At 38.6% G+C, this 21,702-nt stretch overlaps 1 protein-coding gene across 9 annotated transcripts in view; it reads right to left on the reverse strand.

Annotated features, from left to right (window-relative positions):
* Positions 1 to 21,702, reverse strand: part of nrxn2a (neurexin 2a) — a 467,328-nt gene that overhangs the window by 280,332 nt on the left and 165,294 nt on the right. For 7 of the 9 annotated variants that reach the window (XM_065287129.2, XM_065287128.1, XM_065287126.2 and 4 more), the window contains 6 exons: positions 19,718 to 20,019; positions 17,141 to 17,185; positions 14,153 to 14,314; positions 5,797 to 6,223; positions 1,957 to 2,340; positions 1,267 to 1,470 (listed from right to left, as the gene is read on the reverse strand). In XM_065287129.2, the coding sequence (XP_065143201.1) occupies positions 1,267 to 1,470; positions 1,957 to 2,340; positions 5,797 to 6,223; positions 14,153 to 14,314; positions 17,141 to 17,185; positions 19,718 to 20,019 (1,524 nt within the window). The remainder of the gene's footprint in view (positions 1 to 1,266; positions 1,471 to 1,956; positions 2,341 to 5,796; positions 6,224 to 14,152; positions 14,315 to 17,140; positions 17,186 to 19,717; positions 20,020 to 21,702) is intronic. The other 2 variants (XM_065287122.2, XM_065287124.2) reach the window with 2 other exon arrangements.

Raw genomic sequence — 21,702 nt, forward strand, 5'->3', positions numbered from 1 at the left:
CAAAGAAGGAAAGAAAAAATAAAGAAAAAAAGGAGTAAAAGAAAATTTGGAGGTTATGAGGGAATGAGAGGAGCAAGGAATGTAAAAAAGAAAAAAAATATAAAAGAAAGATAGATAGAAAGGAAAAAAGAAAGACAGAAGTAAAAGAAAAAGAAAGGAAAAAGAGAGAGAGAAAGAAAGAAAGAAAGAGAAAGGAAAAAAGGGTAAAAGAACATTTGGAGGTTAGGAGGGATAGATAGATAGATAGATAGATAGATAGATAGATAGATAGATAGATAGATAGATAGATAGATAGATAGATAGATAGATAGATAGATAGATAGATAGATAGAATTAAAAGAAAGGAAGAAAGGAATGAAGAAGTAAAAGAAAAATAAAGAAAGAAAGAAAGAAAGAAAGAAAGAAAGGCAAAAAGAGAAAGAAGTAAAAGAAAGGAAAGAAAAAAGAAAGAAATAAAGTAATAAAAGAAAATGTGTAGTTTAGGAGGAAATGGGAGGAGAAAGGAATGTAATAAGTAATGTAAAAAAGGAAAGAAAAAAATATAAAAGAAAGAAAGAAAGACAGAAGTAAAAGAAAAAGATAGAAAAAAGAAAGAAAAAAGAAAGAAAGGAGTAAAAGAAAATGTGGAGGTTAGGGGGGAATGGGAGGGAAAAGGAATGTAAAAAGTAATGTAAAAAGAAACAAATATAAGAAAGAAAGAAAGAAAGATAGATAGAAAGAAAAAAGAAAGAAAGAAAGAAATAAAGAAATAAAGAAGTAAAAGAAAAGACGAGAAAATTAGTAAAAGAAAAAGAAAGGAAAAAAGTGTAAAAGAAAATTTGGGGGTTAAAAGGGAATGGGATGAGAAAGGGATGTAAAAAGTTATGTAAAAAGAAAAGAAACAAATATAAAAGAAAGAAAAAATATAGATATATTGAAATAAAGTAAAGTAAAAGTAAAAGAAAAAGAAAGAAAGAAAGAAAGAAAGAAAGGAAAACAAGAGAAAGAAGTAAAAGAAAAGGGAAAAAGAGAGAAAGAAGTAAAAGAAAAAGAAAGAGAGAAAGAATACACGAAAATTTGGAGGTTAAAAGGGAATGGGGAAGAAAGAAAAGAGTAAGATGGATAGAAACAAATAAAACAAGAAAAAAGAACGAAAGAAAGAATCAAGTGAGATAAACAAAGGAATTAAGTTGAAATGCATTCCGGGATGGACCCCCAGCCGAAGCTGATGTATTTTTAAGCCGAGTGTTCCATGTCGGAGTCTGGAGGTCAGCAGTTTAAGGTTACCTAGGTTGACGGTGAGTCTGACTCTTCCCCCGTCCAGCTCCAGGCGCAGGGTGTCGGCAGACTCTTTGGAGGTGGTGGCCATGAGCAGACCATAAGCTCTTTGAGACATGAAGCGAAGAGAAACATCCTCAGCCTCGGTGTGAACAGCATGAGACATCAGGACCTTCAGAAACATGCTGCCATCATAACTCAGCACTGCGGACTCTGAAAAACCAGAGAAAAACAAGCTTAATGCACATCTACTTACTTCTATTCAAAGAGAAACAAGTTAAAGATCACAAGAGTTTCAAATAACTACACACTAAGCATAGAATAAACTCATTAGAAAATCACATTATTGTACGGTGACGGTCACAATGAATAAAAGTGTATCGTAACAAGAGTGTTGCTATTCATAATGAATAAAACATGACTGCATGCATTATGTTCAATATCCTAGTAATGCTTGTAAAGGACACGGAGTGCTAACATTGCTGTTACAAGAAAATGACACTAGAGGGCAGAAGAGAGTAAGATACAACACTGCAGCGAAAAAAAGCCAAACAAAGGTCCAGGCAGGTGGGATCTGAAAAATAAGCTCAAATTCAGCTCTACCACAACAGCCTTGCCTTTTTTTTACTACAACACAACTGAAGACATAATCCAAAATTTAATCCTCACTCCCACTGTTAAAAGCCCTACTATCCTCACCCATCTCACAGTTGGGGCCCAGATATCCAGTCCCGGTGCAATCGCACACATGTCGGTTCCAACCCTCGCGGCAGCGTCCTCCATGGACGCATGGCTCGGAGCTGCACCTCCGATGGGTCTCTCTCGTGCAAAAACTGCTAACGTCCGGAGAGCTTTGAAGCTCGGCCAGACGTCGCAGGTCTTTGCTGCGCCCATCTACAAAGAGGTCCCGCACGCAACCCACAAAGCCCAGCCTGAGGGAGGCGGTCCATACTTCTGGGGGGAGAGGGAGACCGCCGCTGTCTTCGGGCAGACCCCCCAGGTACATTTCACCATCCAAATCAAGGATCTCACTCCCCTCGTTGGTGGAGAAGGGAATGCTGCGACCATTAACAGAGATGGAGCCTGGGAGACATGGAGTAAAGAGAGAAAGAAATGTTAAAAAATTCCTGTCATATTTTACAGCTCTCGCCTTTATGCAATGACTTTTTATACACGTTTTTATTGTAAGCCCTACAGGTAATTGATAAACAAATACTGTACTTGTCATTTTTGGATATTTTAATGCTAAAAATCGTACTCATAATCATATCGTGCCTTTAAAGGAAAACACCACCATTTTTAAATATTTTACTATGTTCTTACCTCAACATACTGTAGATGAATTAATACATACGTCTCTTTTTTCAATGCATTCACTTTAAATCTTTGTACAGCACTTCTTGAATGTGTTAGCATTTAGCCTAGCCCCATTCATTCCTATGGCTCCAAACAAAAGTTTTATTTTGTGCCACCATACTTACTCGTGTAACTACTCATGTAACAGTCTTTAAATATGGAAAACATGGAAGTGTTTGGTGGCTACTAAATTCATCCCTGTTTGGAGCCATAAGAATGAATGGGGCTAGGCTAAATGCTAACACATTCATGACATGCTGTACAAAGATTAAAAGTGCACGCATTGAAAAAGATAGGTATGTATTCATTCGTCTAAGCTGAGATAAGAACATAGTAAAATATTGAAAAACGATGGTGTTTTCCTTTAACCATTCACTGCTGCAACATGATCATTAATTGGGTTAACGCTTATCAGTTTGATTTATGAGCAAACCTTTCAATCAGAGACTAAATAAAAACTATTAGCTTTTCCTGTTGCTCAACTGGTAGTGCATTGCATTAGCGTTGAATAGATCAATATGCAGCCTGAACGCACTGTAAGTCGGCTGGGATAAAAGCATCTGCCGAAGGCATAAATAAATAAATGCATAAATAAATGTAATATAAACATATTCATTCCTAATAAAGCCGATTGAGGTCAAGTTACAGTGATATACAGTAGCACACATGCAATAAGTAGTGTGGACTACATTTATGTGTTATTTTTACGTCTGGACAGATGTGGTCAACTATTGTTGTGTCTAAAGGCCTGGAAGAAAATGCATACGTGTGCACATTTGGCACAACGTGAGGCTTCCACTTAAAGTTCAGAGTACAGTTCTGTCTTTGTTTCTTTGCTTTGCTAGTGGAAAAGGTCTTTAGCCTGTTCCATTAGGATTTGCTAAATCCTGTGCTGGGGGCTGGTGGAGTGTATGTGGAGTTGAGCTGTTAAAGTAATAAGAGGTAATGAGTGGTAGAAGAAATAGTGCGCAGATTTAGCAGTTGTGAACTATGCATATCAGATGGATCCTAAGCAGGCGGAACAAGGAAGTGGGTTTAACGTGAGATATTAAGGGGAAATGTCCCTTCGGTCTCATGGTGAAGAAGAAATCAAAAGGACAGGATAATGTGATGGGTACAGACTACTGCTCGGTGTGACAGCAAGACAATGCTGGGTCATTCACCCAAACATGCACATTTGCTTATCCTTATTTTGTTTAAAATCCTTATGACATCTGAAAAAAAAACTAGTCGCTATTTTCCATATAACGAGAGTAACTAAGGATTGGAGACCTCGGAATAAACAATGACAAAAACTCCAGAATGAGACATGAAAAAAAATCTTTGAAATAATAAATGCACATACAATAGCTTTTCAGAATATCGTAAATCTGTTGATTCAAATAAATGCAAATTTCAAGTTCACTCAATATAAATAATTTATCATTATCATTTTTGTCAAATGTATCGTAATTAATTTATTTTCAAAAGCAATAATTTGGTCAGTAAATATTTTAATTAATTTCTGTTTCTCACAAAAAAAGCTATTATATGATTTCAGAAGCTTTTGCACACGAATCAACCATTTAACAAAGCTTTTCTGTCATTATGGAAAGCCTCAAGGGCGAAGTATGGTCCATTTTTAACGCATACGCGAGTGTCCGCCAGGTTTATGAAACCCCACATACATTTTATGCATACGAGTATGTAGTTTGCATTGCATTTTGTCACAATGCGCATGCGTCATATGTCTGTGTACACACATACGGGTCAAACTATACTTTGCAGGTTTGTGCGGTCGACTGTGCATGTACTTTCGCATACAAACTATAAAACTATAAAGAAACTCGCTATTCACTTTCATTACATGGAAAAGCAAGAATATTTTTCTTAATTCACTCTCTATATTCTGCAGAAAAAATATGGTTTGCAATGACATGACATGATTGTGACTAATGATTTGTCAATCATTTTTTTAAAGACTTTTTGGTAACACTTTACTTAAATAGGTGTTCATAAGTCTGACATGACACCTTTATAATCAGGACCTCACAAGTGAGATTTTATGCACATTTATGACAACTTCCATTAAGTGTCATTTGTTCAATTATGTCATTTTTTATGCAAATATGACATTGTTTGAATAATCTTTGTTACAGTAGGACAACTTGACATAAACCAATACATCATAACTTATGTACATCATAATACGTAATAAATCCATCATAAACATGACATAACAGATTAATTATCAAACTTAGGAAACTACCTAGCTTTATGGGTTAACATTACAAAAACCTGTCATTTAAATGTCATTAAGTGTTAATACTATGTCAAATAATTTTAAATGCCTTAACAAAATGCAACAGACATTATGTGTCAATATATTATAATTAATTTTATGTATGTGCACAATACATAAAAAACTAAATACCAACAGAACTTGATCTTCCTCACACAGAGGGTTATGAAATTTTCTGACGTAAAAAAAAAACATACAAATCATTTAATCAATTTAATTTAATGTAATTAACTTTGCCGTCAACTTGGATGGCTTAACCCATTATTGTATTGTTTTAATTTAAATTTAGGAAAATCGGTCTCCAAATGCAATAAAATATAATAAATCAATTTTAATTAATATTATTATTATATTATTATTATTGAATGATTGACTTTGTTAAACACATGAACTGAAGAATAATTATGACACTGTTATAAAACTATTTGACAGAGTATTAACACTTAATGACAATTTAATGACAAATTATATTTGTACCACTGTAGTTGAGGTCAAGAAAAATATTTGTGACGCTGTTATAAAACTATATGACAGAGTATTAACACTTAATGACAAATTTAATTTGTATCACTGGTAAAAAGTGGTCAGTTAAGTTGTCTTGGTAATGTCAAGTTGTCATGACAAGTTAGGATGTATTGGTTAATGTCAAGTTGTCATAATAAAGTCATCTCAAACAATGTCATCTTTGCATTAAACAAGACATAACTGAACACATGACACTTAATGACAGTTATCATAAACGTGCATAAAATCTCCTTGTGTCATGTCATGATTATGAATGTGTCATGTCAGTCTTATGAACACGCCTTCAAGTAAAGTGTTACCGAATTTTCTATGAACTGTCCCTTTAAGTGGAGAATAATGTGTGTTCATGGGTAGTGCTGATCTTGCAGTACCCTGACCTTTCCTGCCCTCTCTCTGGAAATCCACGTGGCACCATTCCCCATCGTTAACCTTCTTGTTCCCAGTTTTCATTTTGATGCTACCAGAGCCCATGTCCATGAGCAGGTAGAGAAATCCATCAAGCAGCTCCATGGCGAAGAAGTCCACCCTCGGTCTGCGGTCTTTCGCACCCTGCTGCCGCCCGTGACTGAACAGCAGGAGGCCGTTGGGCTCTGTGGTGCGAAAGTCGAAGGACACCGAGCCGGTTTTCTTGGCGTTCCAGCGCGGCAGGGTTACGTAAGCAGCTGGGGTGTCGAAACTGATGGGGTCTAAAGCGGTGATATCTTCGCAGCGGAAGGTCAGGTCACCGTGGAGAGTGACCTTGGGGTCGTGCGATTCAGCCAGGCGGGAGAGCTCCAGCCTGAACTCATTATTGGTGTAGACCACCTGGGACAGGAGAGAGAGTAAGAGACAATGGGAGAAAAGAAAATACCTTTAATGCACTTTAATGATCCTTCCCTGTCTTGCGACATGAAAGCATTGAGATGTTTTAATAGTGTCTTTCAGGTTGGCTTTGATTAAGCTTCAGCTGGAAAACCAGTGTTAAAGTTCATTTACATGTCCGTTTCAATATACTGATTCAAAACGGTGATTTAATGATTTGTTTGTGTCATGAAGTCACTACTACTACAGTATGTAACATTTGTATGTGACCCCTGAACCAAAAAACAGTCTAAGGTCAATTTTTTGAAATTAAATAAATAAGCTTTTCATTAATGTATGATTTGTGAGGATAGGAATATTTGGCCGAGATGCAACGATTTGAAATTTGGAACTTGAGAGTGCAAATAAATCTAATTATTGAGAAGATCGCATTTAAAGTTCAAAGTCCAAAGTCTTTAGATACCCATATTAGTAATTAAAAGGTTTTTGGTCTCTTTACTGGCTTACTGCTGTCTGTAATGACGTTAAATGATGGAATTTGTAAGCTTTTACATTAACACCCAAACTTGAATGGGAAATCTCTAGTGGACCTGTAGCAACGCAAAGTTGTTACGTGGGTTTCTGGACAATAGGCTTTATGCCCAGCTGGACTACTTCCTGAATTTCAGCCAGCTCCTTGTTTCCTGTCTGCCATTATTGGACAAACTGATTAATCCAGGTGTGTCTGATTATTGTTGTTGTGACTACTGAGGTCAGGCACACCTGGATTAATCAGTTTGTTTGTGACTGCTGAGGTCAGGCACACCTGGATTAATCAGTTTGTCCAATAATGGCAGACAGGAAACAAGGAGCTGGCTGAAGTTCAAAAAGTAGTGCAGCTGGGCATAAAGCCGATTTGATCGCGATTTTGCTGCATCCAGACACAAAAATAAAGTTTTGATATTTAGAGTAGGAAATTTACGAAATATCTTTAATATAATCTATTATTATAATAATAATATAATATAATATAATATAATATAATATAATATAATATAATATAATATAATATAATATAATATAATATAATAATTTTGACCCGTGCAATGTTTTTTGATGGTATTAAAAATATCCAGCCATGAGCAGTGAGTGGTTTCATCTTGTCAATATTGCTGTTTGATATTTACAAATGAAACGTTATGCTATTGATTTAAAGGGACATTCCATTTTTTGGGAAATATCCTCATTTTCCAGCTTCTCTAGAGTAAAGCATTTGATTTTTACAGTTTTGGAATCCATTCAGCTGATCTTCAGGTCTGGCAGTACCACTTTTAGCATAGCTTAGCATAATTCATTGAATCTGATTAGACCATTAGCATCACATTAAAAAATAACCTTTAGTCTTTAAAACCAAACTCTTCTGTAGTTACATTGTGTACTAAGACCGACGGAAAATTAAAAGTTGCGATTTTCTAGGCAGATATGGCTAGGAACTATACTCTCATTCTGGCGTAATAACCGAAGACTTTGCTGCTGTAACATGGCTGCAGGAGGAGCAATGATATTACGCAGCAGACGAAAATAGTCCCCTTAGTATCTTATAGCAGGGGACTATTTTAGGGCACTACGTAATATTATTGCGCCGCCTGCAGCCATGTTACGGCAGGAAAATCCTTGATTATTTCGCCAGAATCAGAGTCAAGTTTTAAAGAGGAAAAATATTAAAACTCTTTGGTTATTTTTTAGTGCGATGCTAATGGTCTAATCAGATTCAATGGATTATGCTAAGCTATGCTAAAAAAGGTACAGCCAAACCTGGAGATCAGCTGAATGGATTTCAAAAAGGTACAAATTAAATGTTTAACTCTAGGGGAGCTGGAAAAATCATGTTTTCAAAAAAAGTGTAGTGTCCCTTTAATGTTAGTAGTAACGGTGTTTCTGTAGCTTAATTGGTAGATCATTGGGTTAGCAACACTAAGGTAATGGATTTGATTCCAGAAAACACACATAATGATAAAATGCGAAAAGACTAAGTCGTTTTGAATAAAAGCATCTGCCAAATACATAAATGTAACAGCAATTTTGACATGACTATCAGATTAGTTGAGATCATAGTTTCTAATAAAACACCTGGTTTAATGTGAAGCTACTGTACACTGTAATGAATATAGTCAAATATGGAAAAAAAAATATATATATAAAATGTATCAATATACAGTACAAATAAAAATATGTGTTTTAATAATTAAACAACTATTTAAAAAACCCAGGCTGAAAAATATTTCACTCCTCTATTTTTAGCCCGATCACCCAGCTCTACTGTTATAAACAAACTGGAGCTGATGCGTATCCCTCAGAGTAAACACAGCCGCCTCGTTAAATACTCAAAGCAGGAGTAGATCACATAAACCTAGTGACCCCAACCACAGCACTACAGAAAATCCTCGGCTAATCGATATTCTGTTTCATTAAAATCATGAATCATCCCCTGCTTTCACCAATGAGAAAACATTGGGCTCTGACAATGCCAAAGCTAAGTGCCTCTCTTAGCAGTGCGAATAAATGATATCTGGAGCTGCATTCATTAAGTGATGTCAACAGAAAAACCTTGATCAAGGCTCGATACGATAATACAGCATGATCTCTCTCAGCCCACACACGCAGTGCAATACATAGCAAAACTGCTCCTAAAATATCATCCCTACAAATACATGCATTGTGAAAGCGTCCCCTGGGGTTGATTCGTTTTTTTAAATCACGTGCACGGCCAGATGGGAGAATCAGCCCATCGTGGCGTACACGCTTTTCATTTTTACACCAGCCGAGCTCTCGGTCCAGAGATGATGACTGACGCTTTGTTGCTGGGTGTGAACTTGAGTGTCTCTGAAAATAACACAAGGCGGCCATGTTTCTCGTCAACCCCATGACAGAAAAATAAAAGGAGAGGTTGGAGCAAAACAAGAGGTGCTGGAGAACATGAAAAATGCAATTACTGCCAGAGCCGTGAAAAAAGCTGAGGGATCTATCAACGAAAACTTGCTTCAAACCACCTCTGACGGCACAAACCTGAGCATCTTAATCTTTCGGCTTCATTATCAGATTGGGATGTAGCGCTTTAATCTCACTGTTCCTTATGATGTCCCTTAAGAACTTTCATACTTTTATAAAAAAAAAATATCTCTTAGCTTTCTTATGCCCGGTCTCAAAATAAAGTCACTGGTGGGGGTGCTAAGGACAAATTGTATGAGTACCATAACTATTTGTCTTTGTTAGGGTTAGGGATTTTCCGCACCCGAACCTCAAAGCGTTTCCACTGGCTGAGAAGACTTTTAAGTTTTCAATTCAATGTCTTATTAAAATTTATGAAATTTATTTAATCATTAAAAGGATGGTTCACTCAAAAATTTAAATTTTGTCATCACTTATCCTCATGTTGTTCTTATCCTTTTCTAAATTATGATAACACATTTGATGGTACCCATTGACTTCCACAGTATTGGTTTTAAAAGTCAATGGGTACCGTCAACTGTGCGCCTCAAGTAATTTATTAAAATATATTTTTTGTGTTCAACAGAATAAAGAAACTCATACAGGTTTAAAACAACAGGAGGGTGAGTAAATGACGACATAATTTTCATTTTTAGGTAAACTATCCCTTTAAAACTTATATAAGCATATATACAACGCTCTGGATGCTTAATTCTGATTGGAAAGTCTTAACATTTAATTTATTCAATGATAACAATAGGCTGGCTGTACATTATCCCTAAATGGACAAAGTGCTCAACAGAGCGCGTTTCATCACTACACTGTAAAAAATACTTTGCTTAAATTTTTTTTGTTGAATCAACTCGGATTTACAAGTCATTTCAACTTACTATTATTTATCTTGACTAGAGATGAGTTGTTATAACTACAGGTGAGTTGTTATAACTTATAAATTTAAGTTGACTTTTCTCAACTATATTTTATAAGTTGTGACAACTAATTTCTGTTGACATGACTTGTAAATCTGAGTTGATTCAACAAAAAATTTTAAGGCAGCAAAGTTTTTTTACAGTGTACGTTGTCTTAGATGATGACATGTTTATCCTGTGGCAGCTACCATAGCTTCTTATTGCATTTCCAAATTGAGGTTGGTTGCAATTCACAAACTCACCAGTAGATGCTGCTAAAAAAACATACTGTACTTTTAAAGGGACAGGTCAAACAAAAGTTTTAATTATTTACTCTTCCTAATGTCGTCTGAACCCTAAATGTTTTTTTGTTGTTCTTCAGAACTTAATGGCAGATTGTACAAAGTATTGTTTGGGGTTTTCTGATTACTATGGGAGTGGGTCGTGACCACCTTAGTCACCATCCACTCCCATAGTAACAGAAAACTTTTTAACTCTTTCCCCACCATTGACGAGTTATCTCGTCAATTAAGATAATTTTTTAAATTACCCAATTTATTAAAAAAACTAAAGCCAAAACATTATTCACTAATTTTAAACTCTTGTGTATGTTTTGATAATTGTTCTGAATCTGATCTCTAACAAAATTCCTTAAAGGGGACAGAGAATGAAAAACCATTTTTACCTTGTCTTTGTTGAATAATGGTAGTCTACCCGCATTCACAAACATACAAAAAGTGCTAGACATGCTAAACATCTCAGTCTCATAGAAATTCCTCTTTTAGAAATGTCAGCCAGAAAACGGCCCAATCTGAAAAACTGATGCTTATGACATCACAGGCATCTCACTGCCCCTCCACTTTAAAATAATTGGCTACATTTTTTGAGTGGCAGCAAAGTCAACCAATCAGTAATGAGACTGCACGTTAAGCCAGTAGGGGGAGCAAAATAGGTGCAAAACCACTTGTTTAAAATCCCCCACCCTAATAGAGCTATCTGAGAGAGGTTTTTAGGAAGCTTCTAAGGCATTACAGACCCAAACAAAAACATTTTTGTCTACATGTCACATCACAGAACAAGGATAAATACCCCGTTCAATCATTCTATGTCACCTTTAACAAAAAAGCAATTATTTCAGCTTTTGGCTAAAAAATATATTTTTAAAGAAAAATACCCATATTCAAGAGTTTATAAGCAGAAAAAAATATAAATAGGATGAACGTTTTTTCCCGTTTTGTTTGATTGTTTGTTTATTGTTTGTTTGAAAGCAGTTGGTCTGTTCTTTTATTTGATATATTTGTATGTTTATACTTTTTTTAAAGAAAAATTTCTGTAGAAGCATTTTCTGAAACTTTTGTAAAAAAAAAAAAAAGCTGGCGGGCAAAAAAAAATTATGGCGGGGAATGAGTTAAGCTTCCAAATGACCCAAATGTTAAATTAATAACCCCACTTGACTTGTTTCTGTCACGACACGGAAGGAGAGACAGGACGCAAACGCAAAGTTCAAAAATAAATAACATTTAATAATAAAACACGTGGGATAAGATGGTGAATACAGTGAACACAGGAACATCCAAGACAGGGAACAGACGGGGTAGCAATGACAATGATCCAGCAGTGAGCAAACAGAAGACAGAGGTATATATACACACAGACTAAATGACAAACAGGTGTGATGAGGCAGGTAATTAATCAATGAATGTCCAGGTGATAACAATCGGAACAGAGACAAGACATGACACGGATTAACCGTGACATTACCCTCCCCTCTACGAGTGGCTACCAGACACTCACATAAAACACAACAAAAACAAAGTCTGGTAGCGAGAGTCCAAGGGAGGGATGGAGGGCTTGGGGACCCTGGCGAAGCCGGCAGCCGCCGGGATGAGACCAACAGGACGGTTGGCCGGACTGCGCCAGGAGAACCGGAGCGATCGCTCCGAGAACCGAGGCAGACGAATTACCCCCCTCCTGGGAATCGTCGACGATCAGATGCCCCCGGAAATCATCTCCCATCCCCTCGCGGAAACGGAGACCCTCGGTAGCCACCCCGGGGAAATGATCGGGCGTGGTCCGTTCCGGATCCCCCTGCGAGCAGGATGGTGGTCCTCCGAGGGACCGTCGACGACGACTCAACCGTTGGGGGACCGCCTGGGCCGATTCTCCTCCCGCAGGCCCGCAGGAGTGAGCAATCGCTCACGGTGGTCCCCAAGAGACATCGGGGCTGATGGGAAATGAACCCCGATGTCACTACTCCCCCTCGACGAAACTCCTGGGGGAGCCGCCCTCCATGAACCTGCTGCGTCCAGTTTGGCTGGATCATTCTGTCACGACACGGAAGGAGAGACAGGACGCAAACGCAAAGTTCAAAAATAAATAACATTTAATAATAAAACACGAGGGATAAGATGGTGAATACAGTGAACACAGGAACATCCAAGACAGGGAACAGACGGGGTAGCAATGACAATGATCCAGCAGTGAGCAAACAGAAGACAGAGGTATATATACACACAGACTAAATGACAAACAGGTGTGATGAGGCAGGTAATTAATCAATGAATGTCCAGGTGATAACAATCGGAACAGAGACAAGACATGACACGGATTAACCGTGACAGTTTCATATATTTTAAGTGTCCTATAGACATTTACTCATCTGCTGTCTTGTGAATATCAAGTTGGTTCAGGTGTTACACCGGATTTAAAAGTACACCTCCTAAAACTGCCTAAACAAACAGTTCACACACAGATATAATGTGGACTGAAAGACTAAGGCTTTTTTAATTTGCATATGAGTTCTGAAGAACAAATAGAGACATCGGGGGTTAAACTGATATGAGTGTAAATACAGCAATTTTAAAGTCCCCATGAAACGGAAGTATCAATAGCCTAATATTCCCTGTGGTGAAGTGTATCCGAGTAAAACCCGGCCTCTGAAATGAAATAAGGCAGGGCTGGATTTGAATTTGTCCATCGAGATCTGATTGGATCATTTGAAGTTGGGTCGTGTTGCTAATTGCTAATCGCAGCGATATTCTCCCGGACCCAGCCCACCTGCCATACATTATGACCGGAAGTAAAGACAGATCATTTTTAGGAGGGGAGGAGATTTGCATTTTTGATTAAAGATTATGAGGGCACATTAATTTTTTAAAATTAATGAAGCTCACAGATAAACCATTTGTTAAAAAAATACCACAATTTCACAAAACAAATGACAGTTTTTTATTTTACTTTCATTGCGACTTTAAGGTGAACTATTTCTTTAAAATCTTTAAAATTACTGTATCATTTTTTTGTTGTCAGTTACCCTTTAATTAATACTCTAAATAGCAAAAGTGCTTTTGGGGTCCATGGGACATTCAGCAGGGGAACAGCATCTCACCAGCTGGATAAAAAACAAGACATGGTGACAAAACCAAACCAAGTCTCACCGAAGCAGTCATTTTATTTGGCAGATTTTATTTGACAGTCATTTTATTTGCCAGACACTTCTATCCATAGTGACTTACAGCGCATTCAATCTATACATTTTTATCAGTATGTGTGGTCCCTAAGAAATCAAACCCTGACTTTTGCTCTATCAACTGAGCTACATGAACGCACAAATGTAGATGTGTATGTGTCTCCATCATCGGGTTCATTGGATCGGCGTGCTCACGCTTTTGGTGAAGAGAGCCACTGATAGTAACTGTACGGTTGAGCGGGTAGAGACGAGTGGTGATTAATAGAGTCCAGGGTCAACGAGACAGAGATGGAGAGTCTGAGACAGTCGAATGGGGATCCATAGAGGAAATCAATTTTTAATTTGGCTGTCAGGATAGTAAAGCTAAACCTTCAACGTTATAGACATGACATAAATTATGGGACACGCTCGGAGGGTCGAGAAAGAGAAGAAGAAAGCGAAAGGACGGATTTAAGTAAGAGCTAAGAGAGGACAGCCACAAAGAACGTCAATGAAGTTCGCAGAAACTTTCGGCAAAACCAGGCAGGCTAAATGTGTTTCCGCCGAGCAAAGGAAAGAACAAAACGTTCATTACGGGTGTGCACTTACATCTTTGAGGCAACCCATGAAGTTGTTGCTCACGGGGGAGCCGGGCAGATCCGCGGTGTTCGGGCTGCCTCCTACGTAGAAGAAATCATCAGATCCCAGCATGGTGTAGTCCTCCTGAGTGTAGCCTGTGGTGGTCAGCAGCCCATCCACTGATATGGTAACCTGTTTGTATAAAAGCCAAGGAAGGTTGGGTAGAAAGAAAGAGAGAGAGAGAGAAATAGAGAGAGCGTGGGAAATCTTTTCATTAAGCAACAGACATTCCTTTCTGGCTTCAACAAAAACCTTGCATGTTTCACGTGGGGGGAGTTCCTCTGGTTCTGTATGCATACTGTACACTAGCGAAAGCCAACCCATTTTTATGTCTGCAATTGCTGCTTTCTGTCGTGTCGTGTCGTGACTGTGCACTAGTCAGTGTTGGAGAGGAGAACAGGAAGAAAGGGTGTGGTCTTCAGAAACTGAAGACTTGCTATATGTTGAGTGGGTTAGCAAGTGATGTTAAGGGTGACTGTGCAGTATTAGTATAAAGGGAGGGGGGGAGTTCAGACACAAAAATGGTTGTTAGTATAACAAAGGGTTGCATTTAACTGTTAATGGTCAGTTCTGATAAATAACTTGGTTTTTGCACACATTTTTTAAGAGATGTATTGAAAAGAAATACTCTGGTGTTCAGGTAGCGACAGCTTTTAGTTTGGTTAATAAACAAGCCATGCATGATATTCAAGACAGCATGGGCATCAACTGCAGGAGCATTCAACGTCTCTATTTAATGCAGCCAATATATTCTGTGCCAAAAAGGCCGCTTTCATTTTCAGCATTCGGAAATGTTAAAGCCTGGAAACTTTGGCAGACATCCAAAACAGGTGCTTTTCTTATAGTCATAATAAGTACCCTGCTTAAGGTGTTTCCATGCCGACAGACGGAGAGGATTTATATTCCATCTCTAATACTATCAAATATTGCGTGAACATTATTATTACTGTGGACAAGCAGAGAAATCTTGAAGGCTGCTGCATATTTGCTGGAAATTGTAGATGGCTCACACTGTCCTGAAATTGAAACCCATTATGTCCCAACCTTTCTAAGAGAGATAGAGCAGAGAAAGCAAGACGTGGAAAGGGAAAGGAAAATGAAGAAAAAATATTGACGTACAGCACGGCAAACGACAACAAAAATAGTTAGCCACTCATGCACTGAAAGCAAATTACGCAGGTGCATAATGGTGTAGAAGCTGCATATCGATATAAAAACAACACTAAAAAGTGGCACACGTCACATCAGCTGCTTAAGGAAATGAATGACCAAAATCAACACGGATGGAGAAAAGCAGGTGTGCCGTTTTGTCCCGCGAGGAGAAGGGTTAGGAAAGGTCGGTCTTTCCTCTGTACTCCAGACGGAGGGTTAATAACAGCTGCATGGCAGCAGGTACGAGGCGGAAATCATTTTTATCCAATTCTGTCATTTCCCTCTTTCATTTCATATAAACACCGAGTGTTTGTGCTCAAGCAGAACACCTCCATTTGTCTGCCCAAGGTCGTTCTTTTCATTTCAAATTGTGAGGGAGCTTGAAATTAGAAGTCAGCTGTGAAAAACACAAACATCTACACATATTTTCTTTTACTGTCATACGCATTTTAATGCCACGTAAAATGTCTCCAAATAGATGCTCAACAAACATGAGCCTTCCTAACCCTTCTCTCAGGCGTCTCTTGATTAATTTGGCAGACGTGAACACAATGCTCGGGAACATTGCGTATTAAGAGCGGTTTCCAAAGCAAAACAAAAATGGAATTATTAAATGCGACATCATACAGTGAACCCTAATCTCTGTATGAATTACAGCAACATTTAATAAAATCAAACATCAAAGGCAAGGAATGGAAAAAAACGGAGCGAGTGGACAGAAATGCTGCGTAACAGCTGCGGTCAAACATTTGTGATTGTTTCGTATATTTAAAATTGTTTTGAAAAGATTATTCTGTGTCCTTTTACTTTGACTGACACTGGGTAGATATACAAATATAGATGAATGCATGCTTCACATTCTGGTTTAGTCTTATATGTGACCTTGACTATGAAAACCCAACTAAAGGTATTTTTCTGATTAAGTATTTTCTACATACAATCACCCTATATAATGTAAAAACCTTACTCAGTCAATATAAATATTATTACAAAATGTTCATGTCAAAGATTGAAATCAATGACTGAAATCAAACTTTGCCCCCCTTGTATACGGTGCATTCCTTTGCGGCCCCCCCAAAGAAAATTTATGACAAAAACAGTTCTAAAATGTAACATTTTAATTAAACAAAACATATTAAATTATAGAAAGTAGTGATGTTGGTTAGTAGGCTTATTTTGTTTTTGTCATAAATGTGTCATAAATGTCATAAAACTGCGGCCCCCCTGGCACCGTCTCGCGGCCCCCCTGGGGGCCCCGGACCCCAGTTTGAGAACCACTGGATTATGAGACTTTAGCTTGGATTGCACAGACAGGGTCACATATAACCTTTTAGTTTATATGAACATAAATTAATTCAATTCTCATGGTTCTGCCACATTGCAGCACTACTTATATTAACATTTAACCAATGTACCTTAAGCATTAAAGTCTGTCTATACAGAAAAATGAGCCCAGTGTCTGCCATAGTAGTGTAGACCAGACTCTTGCTTTGGAAGAAGTGTATACCATCCTTTATGCCCACTTTAGTAACGCACAGCCAAGTATATGAGTTATTGATAATGCAATTCACATCCAATACAAAAGCATTACACAAAACGCAATGTAAAGGGTATGGGGAGTGATGAATGGTAAATGGTATACAAATAAAACACGTAAAAAATTGCAAATGGCAAAAAATGAATTTTCGCATGGCACCCTGGGACCGATGCCATTTTTTATTTTCTTGTAGTTTCTGCACAGTAAAAGCCAAAAGAGATAAAAAGAAAGGGCCAAACCAAACTAGACAATTAGAATGTGATATCTACCATATAATGCAGTTTGTTTACCGTAGGGAGTCCGACCCCTGCGCGCTTCAAAAAAAGAAAAAACAAGGGAGGGAGAGTAAAATTACATACCATAAACTCCACAGAAGCTTGAAAACTATTAAATAATGATTTGCTAGCAATTATAAGCAAATTTAACCATACCACGGGATGACTCTTTGTTTTAAAGGAACGACTGTCTCTGCCCTCCTAAATATATATATCTTCTCAGGTGGGAATAAAAAGTAGCTTATACCAAATATTTACTGGCTGTTTATACCTGTTATAAAAAGGAAAACACTACCGTTTTACTATGTTTATACCTAAACTTAGATCCTATCCTTTTTTTAAAGCGTGCACTTTTAATCTTCGTGAATGTGTTAGTATTTAGCCGAGCCCCATTCATTCCTATGGTTCCAAACAAAAGTTTTATTTTGTGCCACCATACTCGTGTATGTAACAGTCTTTAAATAGGGAAAACATGACAGTGTTTGGTCGCTTCTAAATTCATCCCTGTTTGGATCCTAAGAAAGGAATGGGGCTAGGCTAAACGCTAACACATTCACAAGGCGCTGTACAAAGATTAAGTGCACGCATTGAAAAAAGATAGGTATGTATTTATTCATCTAAGTTGAGGTAAAAGCATAATAAAATATTGAAAAACGGTGGTGTTTTCCTTTAAGATGCGTTTTGGTTGATCAGAGAGACACACATTCACGTTTACACCTGGTATTTTAATCCGTCTCTTTTGTCTTCTTTCAACATCTTCTGTCCTAATTACTGAGGAGGTGGTCTGGACGTATGTCAGTACTTGTGTTGTTAAAAAACATGCTGCACAGACTTTGTACATGTATATGTATGAGCTTTCTCTGATATTTTAGAGCAATCGATGAAATAAGCTCAAACGCTCGCAAAATAAAACAAAAATGAAAGAGGCGGTTTTAGTTTTATCAATACAAGCCTAAGCATAGCGCTGTACACTGTGCGTTCGTGCTAGTAAAAACATTGTGCTCTGTACATCACATTAAATCAATACGTTGAGAGTAGATGTCTGTTGTGGCTGCTCAAACATATTCGACTACAATCCGGTTGAATGTGATTTTAACTACCTCTGAATGTGGTCGAAAGTGGACGAGCCCAAAGCATTTTACACCTGTATATAGTGTCATCCACGTGCGATGTAATCGACCAAAACGCATCTTAATACCAGGTGTAAACAGTGACTCACATTCCATGGAGGTTTTCTTGTTAGTATTGAAGGGGTAAAGGCAGATAAACAATGACAAATCCACTTAGCGGCTTCTGTGTTAGTACAGGAGAGAAAGAAGTTCAACTGATCTGTCAAACAAGATGGTTTAGTGGGGTGTTAGGGGTTTTGGAGGAAGGGGTTGGAGAGCGGCAGCAGCATTACAATAAAGAATGGGAGCAGCAGTAGTTACTAACACTAAATGAATGACATAAAAACAAAAATGTCAACAGCCGTTACTCGAATTGTTTATGCCTGGCATCGGTGAGCTCGGCACAATGCCGGAGAGCGATAATTTGTGACGGCTGAAACAAAACTACTCTTCATTCGTTAACAGATGCGAGGTGCGCTCCCCCGGCTCTCGTCGCAGCGCTCCAACTAAAGGTTACGGCAGTCAAAAGGAGAAATAATCAGCGGGCGCCGGGGGTTTCACGTCCGTGCGATGCGCCCTATCGTACAATCGTTCTCTAGCAATAACAGATTGAAAACAATCAGGGTAATGGTTCCAAAAAAATCTGCCTTGGATATGAGCGCTGCTTTTCAAAGGACCCTTTTTCTTAGGTTAAATGATTAATAGTAAACATTGCCCCTCTTCAGAAGATGGAAGGCTTGCTGAATGCAAATGGATTTTTTTTGTTGGCGTAATTGGAGCATATTCACTGTTGTGGAGTTAATCACTGAGACAAAACCGAGCGGCTCAGCCCGAGCTTGAATGGAGCTGGCAAATCAAAACACTCCTCTTCAACAGGGACTCGCACACACGCATCCACTCTGGTTAGTAACAACTGGAAGGCAATTGTAAACGCTGTGCTATGTCTGTGAGAGCCTGTGGCTTAATGGTACTTCAGTCCTGTAGTGAAGAAGAGACTTTATAGCCCTCTAAGGGCTCAAAAACAGAAATATTTTGGACTTGGTGAATCACTAAACACATTACGGGTGTAGAGCATAAATCTATTTTGCGATCAGGGTTACACATTACATTGTCAAATCTCTGTGGACTAACATCATTTGGTGTGCAAGCTCTCAAACAGCGATGTGTTCACCGGTGAAATCATCTGATTCCAATTAAATCCCAGCCTCATGCAGTTCGTCTTTATCACAAACAATACGCTCTTGTTCGGTTTGAGGGCTAGAACCACATTTGTTATTTCATATGAAACATAGTCAACAGTCAGAAAGATACTTGGATAAACTCTAGCTTACATTTAAACCTGCTGCAAGAAATTAAATCATGCAATCACTTATTTGTGCATGTACTGTATATTAGACAAAATACAAGATTATTAACTAAGTAAACAAATCTCCAGGTGGAGCCTCGCAAAGGTGAACGTTACCTGACGCAGGTTGCGAGACACACGGACGGCGTGCCACGCATTGTCGTTAAACTTGCCGTCGGATGGCTCCACCAGAGCCTCGAAGGCACCTGAGCCCAGGTTGATGACCAGGCACACTGCTCCGCTTTTCAGAGACAGGTTGACGTAATCTGCCGATTTGCCGGTGTGGAGCAGGAGGCCGTTTCGCTGCAGAGTCCGGAAGGACAGCGTAATCTCATCTGTGCTGCTCTGGATGGGCTTCTGGGACAGGTCGTAGCTGAAGAACTCGTTACCCTTGAACGTGGCCACTGACTCCGCTTGGCCTTGTTGGAGAGAGATAGAAAGAAGCCAAGGAAAGGTCGTTAGATACGGGATGGATGTGAACCAGAGGTGCGATCGGGGCAGTAGTCATTTTTATCCTGGTACTGAAAGCACACTACACGGCTGTAGCTTGTTGCTGTGGGTGCATTTATAGTCTGTCTTGTTTACAGTTTTGTCAGTGCACTAATCACAGACTACAGTATGTGCATCAATTACAGAATCGATCCTGACCTGTCTTTTATGCGATTTCATTGGTCACTGCGCTTCACTACAGTATTTGGCCAGATTTCAAAACTGCAATGGTCACTTGCTGTGCACTCACTGGGTCTCATTCACTATTAATTGCATATGTTTTTCGTATTTATACGCACACTTGAACTTCTCACAAAAACTTTGTAACACGTGTGTACGCACATGAAATTTTTATTAAAAATGTTCTTACGTTAGTGATTTTGGAGTGTTCTACATGAGCGGCCGCTTGCACGAGGTTGGTAATTTGCATAAAATACACACAAATCAGCTCCATATAAGGGCTTTCCACTGGTACACAGAACATTTTTTTTCTTAGAAGCAGAAGAGCTCAAAAAGAAATCCCTGATCATATTTATTATCGGTAAAGTTCTGTTTTGCTTTGCATTTTTTATTTGAGAGGTTTTGCTGTCGCTGTAGGAAGCCAGCTGCTGTGTGTCAACCAGAGTAACATAAAATAAGTGTAAGATGCGTTAACAAATATGACATTAATTAATACTGTATGACAGAGACGCACATCTGTATCTAAAATAAAACAGACAGGAGATCAAGTGATTGACGTTTGGACTTCTCATTACATTTACATGACGTTTACATTAATAATAATAATATGTTTAATTTATATAGCGCTTTTCTGCAGCATCCACCTGGATGATGCGACGGCAGCCATATTGCGCCAGAACGCCCACCACACACCAGCTTAATAGTCGAGAGGAGATAAAGTGATATAGCCAATTAGTATGAGGGGATGATTAGTAGGCCAATGGGCAAGTTTGGCCAGGATGCCGGGGCACACCCCTACGCTTTTTCAAATGACATTTTTAATGATCACAGTCAGGACCTCGGTTTAACGTCTCATCCGAAAGACTGTGCTTTTTTTGACAGTATAGTGTCCCCGTCACTATACTGGGGTGCTAGGACCCACACAGATCACAGGGTGAGCACCCCCTGCTGGTCTCACTAACACCTCTACCAGCAGCAACCTGGTTTTCCCAGGTGGTCTCCCATCCAAGTACTGACCAGGCTCAACACTGCTTAGCTTCAGTGGGCAAGCTGTCTTGGGCTTCAGGGTGATATGGCTGCTGGCAGATGCTTTCATATAGAGATTTAAAATGTGAGGAATGATAGAGTGAAGATTTACTGTATCATTACATGCATCGTCTTTATATGTGTAGAAAACATACGCAGGCTATAATAATGTATAATATAATGTAAGTAAGGGATAATGTAGAGGCAGCCGGTAGTTATCGGGAAATAAGCCCCGACAGTGTGATCAGGACCCGTCGCGAAGCGGAGGGTCTTGTATCACACTGAAGGGGCTTATTTTGCGATAACTACAGGCTGCCTCTACATTATCCCGCTTATTACACGACAACTTGCCACATAAGAAAAAAAACTGGACATGAATATGAATTTGAAACATTTTATTGGCATAT

The sequence above is a fragment of the Paramisgurnus dabryanus genome, chromosome 18, assembly GCF_030506205.2.
Source record: "Paramisgurnus dabryanus chromosome 18, PD_genome_1.1, whole genome shotgun sequence".
Lineage (NCBI taxonomy): Eukaryota > Metazoa > Chordata > Actinopteri > Cypriniformes > Cobitidae > Paramisgurnus > Paramisgurnus dabryanus.